The sequence below is a fragment of the Indicator indicator genome, chromosome 14 (assembly GCF_027791375.1).
Source record: "Indicator indicator isolate 239-I01 chromosome 14, UM_Iind_1.1, whole genome shotgun sequence".
In the NCBI taxonomy this organism is placed as follows: Eukaryota; Metazoa; Chordata; class Aves; order Piciformes; family Indicatoridae; genus Indicator; species Indicator indicator.
In genome coordinates this window covers 9,229,023-9,236,294 of record NC_072023.1, presented here as the reverse complement: position 1 = coordinate 9,236,294, position 7,272 = coordinate 9,229,023, and the positions used below count along the sequence as shown (strand labels likewise).

At 49.8% G+C, this 7,272-nt stretch overlaps 1 protein-coding gene across 1 annotated transcript; it reads left to right on the top strand.

The window, feature by feature from the left end:
* Positions 1-457: 457 nt before the first annotated feature.
* On the top strand, positions 458-5,889 carry KCTD17 (potassium channel tetramerization domain containing 17). Its single transcript, XM_054386526.1, is given in 9 exon segments — positions 458-664; positions 1,274-1,382; positions 3,029-3,120; positions 4,056-4,151; positions 4,513-4,638; positions 5,316-5,382; positions 5,624-5,652; positions 5,655-5,735; positions 5,737-5,889. Coding segments are annotated over 9 exon segments (960 nt in total).
* Positions 5,890-7,272: the final 1,383 nt, after the last annotated feature.

Below are 7,272 nucleotides of genomic sequence, written 5' to 3'. Positions count from 1 at the left end.
AAGCAAACTTTTTGCAGGGGCAGCAGGCTGGGAAAACTACAAATCCCAGCATGCTTTTGTGCATGCCCCTGCAGACTACAGTTCCCAGAATCTTGTAATGAGTCCGAGCAGATGTCTGTGGACATAAATAATCATTTTTGCATAACACCCTGCACCCTCGAAGTGCTGGCTAGCCCTTGGTTAGTGACAACAGGAACAGGGGGAAAACCAGGGGGCATCAGCGATGTGGAACTGTTGTTCTGTCCACTCCTAATACCCACAGCGGTATCCTCTAGCACAGAGCATCCTTCCTGCCCTCGGGCCTCCCTTGGCCGTCGCAGGGAGGACCCTGGCTCCCGGGGAACGCGGCTGCTGCGGGGTGAGAGGCAGAGAAACTACAGATCCCAGCATTCTCCACAGGAGACTCCACAGCACCTGCGGCAGTCCCTGCACACCGGGGGAGGGGTGGGGGTTGAGGATGAGGATGGAAGGTGGGGAGGAGATGCAGGGCGCCGTGGGGCTGCGCTGCGCCTGGGACATCGCGCCACCCGCTGGCACTCCGGCCAAGTGGGTGAGGCTCAATGTGGGGGGCACCGTCTTCCTCACCACCAGACAGACTCTGTGTCGGGAGCAGAAATCTTTCCTGTGTCGCTTGTGCCAGGGCGAGGAGCTTCAGTCGGACCGGGTAAGGCAGCTGGGTTGCCTCCCGCACCATGCCCCAGCGAGCATGGGGAGGGCTGGAGGGATGCAGGGATGGAGCCAGACCCCGACAGCAGCCGGAGCAACTGAGAAACGCCTGCCCTTTCTCCCCTTTCCCGGGAAGGATTTCCCCTTGCCGGATCTCACCTTCGCTGTCTCGTAGCCTGGCACTTGTCATCCCAAGCTGGGAAAAAGAGAGGCCATCTCCCCTACACCCCTGTTGTACTGCCTGTCTATCCCCCCACTTCTCCTGGGTCTACCTCACAGCTCTGTCTGCCTGACTCAGCCTTGTCTGCTCTAAAGGGGCTCTCTGCTCTCTCACACCAGGCCTGCAGGGGCAGTTGCAGAAGGAGGCTCAGGCCTATGTTTTTGCCTTTCTCAGCTGGGTATGTCCATGTTGAGGTGGTCATGCTGAGCATACCAATACAGGAGTTAAAATCCAAGCTGGGCTGACTCAGTTAAGGATTCCCAGGGGCTTATGGTTTCCAAGGAGTCTTAGAAATAGTGGTTATGTTTGCTTAGGTTTGCATTTATTATATTCTGGAGTATTTGAGAATTGGTCACAGGTTTCCATGGGGTCTGTCTCTATTGCTAGGATGAGACTGGTGCATACCTAATAGACCGGGACCCCACTTACTTTGGACCTATTCTGAACTTCCTCCGTCATGGAAAGCTGGTCCTGGATAAAGATATGGCTGAAGAGGGTGAGTCTTGGAGCTCAGAGACTTTCTGCTTAACATTGCTGCTGTAGGCAGGATGCAACAGGACTTGTTGCCAACCTTCTTGTTCCTCATTCTCCATCGGGTGACTGATGTGGGGGGATATGAGAGGGCTATCCTTTCAGTTATTGCAAAGAATATTGTTCTTTCCTTTACTAAAGGGGATTGCAGTAGGTGAGGATGGCATCATACAGGTATTGTGGCTTCTTGACTGTTCGTTCAGCAGAGAGGTCACCAAGATGGAAGTGACAAGATCTCTCAGCCTCAATAAGCCATTTTTACTTGTTCCTGATCTACTTTTAACAAGGCTCTGTGACTGTGTTTTCTGTTAATGACTGAATGTTTCTAATTAGAACTAAAATCCCAGAAGACTGAACAAAACCAAGCTCATCTACTGACTGCAGTAAAGACCATCATTAATCAGCGACATGCAGTGTATGCTTGTAAAGCTCTGATGGCTTGTGGACAGCAGCAATTCCAGTGGGGCAAGCCAGCCAAACCAAATCCTCATTTGAAGCTGACAGGAGGTCCAATAGGATAACTCAGTAACATCATGGTGTTACCAGACAGCAGTTCCCAGTACCTTGTTAGTTTTTGGATGCTGGAGTCTAACCAAGCAGCCAGTTTTCAAGACAGGCAATGCTGTCTAGCCCTCACCAAGTGCAGTTTCTACGTGTTCATTGTTCTTCTTGCCTCTCTCACATATTTTTACTTAATGCAAGGAAAGTTTTCTGTAGAATCATCTTACAAGTTATAATTCCAAAAATATATCTTAGTAATGGTACAGAATTATAACAAACACAGTTTCCTGCTTGACTTTTATTATAATACTGAAGTCAGACAAAGTTCGTTCACAGGTTTTAACATGAAATCCACAGCATAAACAGGAGTCCTGTTTGTAGCTTAGCATTGCATTTTGTTCTTGCTGCAGACACTCAGGCTGTCTTAAAACTAATCTGCTAGACAATTCATAGCTGAATGAGGGACTTGAAAGAGTGTGTCAGGCAGGGAAGGATCAATCTCCCCACCAGCACTGTCTGTATACTGCCCTAGAGAAATGTAAATGTTGGCTCCCAGCTGCCTTTCACCAACACTCTGGGAACCCACTTGCCTTTCCCTGAAGGCTTGTTAGGAAACAGGTGAGTCTCAGGAGATGTGATGGATGCAGACACCACAGCAAAAAGCTAAAACACTTCTCTGTTTACCTGCTTTGAGGTGAAGCACAGGGAACAGAGCCAAAGATTTTCCGAAGTCATATGGGACTGTAATGTGGGTGCTGCTCCAGCTGGCCTAGGAAAAAAGTTGGGATTTTCTAGGAGAGGCTGGAGCCCACATTTACTCTGCTTGGCCAGTTACCTGGGAAAAGTATTGACAGTCCTCAGCACAAGCCTTCACTTAGAGAGCCTGTTTTGTAGTAGCAGGCAGCATAAGGAAATTGGGGTGAGCATTAGAGATGCAATGCAGAGAACCAGGATTCCTCTTTCTGCAGTAAGAGTTTCAAGTCAACAGAAATCTGTTAAAAAGTGAAGCTCCCTATGGACCTTAGGAAGCTCAGAACTGATCTTTTGCAAGTCAAAACCCAAAGACAGGCTATTAACTTTCTGTCTTTGTGGTCCTTCTGTCTTTCTCAGGAGTTCTAGAAGAAGCTGAGTTCTATAACATTGGTCCTTTAATCCGAATAATCAAGGATCGGCTGGAGGAGAAGGACTACACCGTAACTCAGGTATGGAGGGAAAGATAGAGTGGGGTGGGGGAAAGAGGGAATGTCAAAAGGGAGAGGTTAGTCTAGGGGGAGAGCAGGCTTGGGAAGAAGTAGCAAGGAGTGGAAAGAAGCAACTAATTAGAGTTTATGTGTTTATGTCCCCTGCAACATAGCAAGATGTTGCAGGGGGCAGACTGCCACCATCTAGTTACAATAAACAAGTTACAACCTTGTTTTGCATCTGCAGAAGTAATGTTGGATGTAGTCCCTGAAACCAAATCAGCTTCTTTAGCTTTTGGAAGAAAGCAGATGGTTTCTGTGGGTTATGGAAGAATGGAGTGAATGTTTTTTTGGAAAGGAGGATGCTGGTGTGGGGAGTCCTGGGAGTGCAATCACAGTGGAGAGCATGGGGATACCTGTAGAGAAACCTGGAGAGAACAGGTGGAAAGATGTCTGTGGAAGAGTCAAATGCAGACAATGAAGCACAAAGAATCTGTCCTGTGGCACAATCACACCTTGTTCTTGGCCAATAACCTTTTAAAAATCTCTCTTCTGGGAGTGTTGGCTGATGCCTCACTTTTCATTGTGTTTGTCTCAGCTTGTAAGCCTCCAGCAACACAGTCACTTTGCGTTTGCAAAACCCCATCAGCATTTGTGCCATTTGCATAAATGGCTTTGTGACAACAAATGCAAACTCCCCATCAAAAGAGACCAATGTCTTCTGGGGACAATGCAGGAAGTGCTCAGCTCATTCCCCCCTCTCCAGAGCAGATAGTGGTGTTCTTGCTCCCCACAATAGCAGAACAGAAAGCTGGGTTACAGTTCCCACTCCCCTTTAACCTGGGATTTGGAGAGAAGGCCAGGTCTGTCAACAAGGGGTGCTACCACTTCGTTCTTCACAAAGGCAACCTGTAGCATCCAACTGTTGTCATCATGCTCTACAATTTTGCTATCAGGTGCCTCCTAAGCATGTCTACCGTGTGCTACAGTGCCAGGAAGAGGAGCTCACCCAGATGGTGTCCACTATGTCAGATGGATGGCGCTTTGAGCAGGTATGGAGGAGGTATGGAGGGTGGAAGGAGTCTCCTTTTGGGGAAAAGATCATGGATACCTTGCAGTCCCCAGGCAAGGCAGCTTCCCTCGTTGAGAATATGGGGTCATGTTGTGGAGGTATCACTGGATTTCTCCTATCCCTTCTCTAGAGGTTTAGAAAATACTGTGTGAGGTTAAGCTGGTTTGCATCCTGGTTGACTCCTCACCTGGTTCTCTGTGCTGCCTCCTCAGCGTAGTTATGAGGCCTTTCTGTTGTGGGTGTAGATTGGACTCCATGCTGCTCTCTGTCTTGCTCTGTAGGTGGTGTGGATATTTGAAATAACTTATACTTGTGATTCTTGCTCTCACTTTTTTTTCCAGCTTGTGAACATTGGTTCTTCCTATAACTATGGGAACGAGGATCAGACAGAGTTCCTGTGTGTGGTCTCCAAAGAGCTGTACAATTCCTCCAGTGGCCTGAGCTCTGAGCCCAGCCAGAAAGCCAAGGTGAGACCAATTTTGCTGTGGCTCTGATCCTGTTGTATATGAAATCCTTTGCTCATATTTGCTCCCTCTTTCCTTCCTCTCTCCACCACGCCTGTGGGGCACCTCAGTGGTGGAATGCAGGGGCTTGTCCTGATGTTCAGCTGTGTCATTGTACCCCTTGCCCAAAAGGAGGAATGTGTGTGTGTTGTGAGTGGTGGTGTCTGCCCTTGTGGCAAAAGGCTTTAGCAAGTCACCCTGGCATTTCTCATGCAGCTCTACTATTCCCCCTCATGCCTCCTCCTGACCATGCTGTCTGTGTCACTGTCTCTAGGGTGTGATTTCCCTTAAGGTTTTGCAGTGTTCTCCTTCCTTTTGCTGAGTCCCAGCTTAAGGGGCAGGAGATAATCTGCTCCCCTTTTGAGGTAAGGACAGAAGCATGTGGAAGGAGCACTAGCAACTGGTTTGGCAGTGGGATCACAGCACTTGTAAGTGGGTTAGATAGCCCTGAGTGATGCTCCAGAGGAAGACAACTCTCATTGCTCCTTGACCAGAGCTGTCTTGGCCACGGGGAAAGGCCCCTTTTTATTCCAATGTCATGACCATTGCTTTATTCTCTTGTGTGTCAGAAAGGACTTCCATGGCTCATCTTGCAAGTATCTCCACTCTTTCTTCCCTTTGTCCTGCATGCTGGGCCACAGAGCACAGAGGAGGACCTGGAGGAGGAAGAGCAGGAGGTGGAGGACGAAGCAGAAGCGGAGGAGAAAGGTGCAGCAAATCCTTGAGGAAAATGATAAAAATACCTCCCCCCCAAGCATAGACCCATCCACCTTTCTGGTGAGAGCTCCCAGTTAGCATCAGGGAAGGACTAGGGCAGGTGTGGGGTGTGGGGGCAGTCCTCTGCAGGAGTCTCTCTGGAGATAAATCCAACAGGGGAGAGCTGTTGCCATGGCTGCTGCTTTGTATTTTAAACTGTTTGGTTTATTTATGGTTATATTTTTATTTGCAGACTGTTTGTCTGTTTGGGGTTGCACTAAAATCTTTCTTCCTCCAGACCCTCCCTCCTGCTCCCCACCATGTCCATCCCAGCACTGCCACCTCCTTCCAGCACTGTTACCACCCTCCCACCCTGCCCCACATCCCAGCTTTCAGCATCCTTCCCTCTGCTCTCTTTGCCCATCAGGGCTCAGAATGGTCCCTGTCTCTCTGCACTCCTCACCTTTCCTCCTCTGCAGGTACGTTACCTGTCTGCGCTCTCAGCTCCTGCCAGCCTGAGCTCTGCATGAGTGACTCACTTTCCTCTTGTGGGTATGGTCTTGCTTTGTAGAGCTTGGGGAGGGGAAGAGGGAGGGGGAGGTTGACTCATCCCTGAGCTGGCTTTTCCAATTCTCATCCTGTGTTGTGTGCCTTTACCTGCCAAGCAGGTCCTGGACCAGAGGCTCTTGCAGCAGAAGGGAGATCGCAGCTGGGAGAAATGAAGAGGGGTGAAAATGAATGCAGAGTAGGCAGGGGTGGCAGGGGGAAGGAGGGGGCGTCTGCCACGTGTCTCCCTGACACACATACCAGATCCCTTCTCCAGACTGCTGTCCACAGCTCTTTTGCCTGTCAGCCTGGGAGCAGGTTGCAGAAGGCAGCCTGTTATTTTTGCATTCTTGCTCTCTCTTCTCTGGGCTTTTCTGCCACTGCCTCTGCCAAGGTGAGAGCACAGTGGGAGAGGGTGGTGAAGTCACTGAAAGCAGAAGTGGCTGATGCCTGCTCCAGATGTCCTCACAGCTGTGTGTGAAATGAGCCACTGTGTTCTGCTTCCTGCTCAGAGAGAGTGCCTGGCCGTCCTGCATGAGGCTGGGGGGCTTTTTTCTGCAGGAAGCTTTAGAAGGAAGATTCCTCTCTCATACTGGAAAACTGTGGGGCTTTGTTAAACCAGAGATGCTGTCCTTGTGGAAGGCATTTCTGTCTCCCTCTGCTTGAGAGCCTTCTTGTCCATGGCTGTGGGACCTGAGTGTTATTCTCTTAAAAGTCAATGTATGTTAATCATGTGGACTTTTCCTTCCTTCCTCTCTGTTGTCCCACCTTATCTCTCTTATTTGTCTTCTGTTCTCATTTCCCCTGTCATTTCTGAGTCTCCCCCCTATGCTCAATCACTTTTTCCCCCCCTGCTGCTCATTTAATTTTTCTCTTTGTCTCCTTCTCTAGCTGTTGCAAGCCAGAGGTCTGAGGATGTGCTTCTGACACTCTGCTCCACCCTTTTTGTTTCTTATATCTTTATTTTTGTACCGTAGTGTATGGCAGCCCCTTGCCCCACAGTAACACTCTCCAGTCCCTCTCACTTTTCACATGCAGCCACTATTTTTTAACAGACCCACCTCGGAGGTCTGAGCCTCCAGCCCTGGAGGAGAGCAGATGCTCGGTGGAGTCCCTAAGCTACTGCAGGTGCTGGAGCTCACAGGCCCCTCCCCTTCCTAGCACGCTGCCTTTCCTTAATGTCACAGTGGCCCCTGCTGGGGACATTTGTGATCAGCCACCGCAGCCTGCGGTCCCTTCCTCAGCACCCTGGGTGCGACTGGGGCCCTGGTAGGCAGTGCCTGCTGCAGAAGGACCAGTCCTTGGCCATTCGGCTGTTGGAGGCAGCTGCTCTGGTCTTGTGGTCAGAGGGTAAGT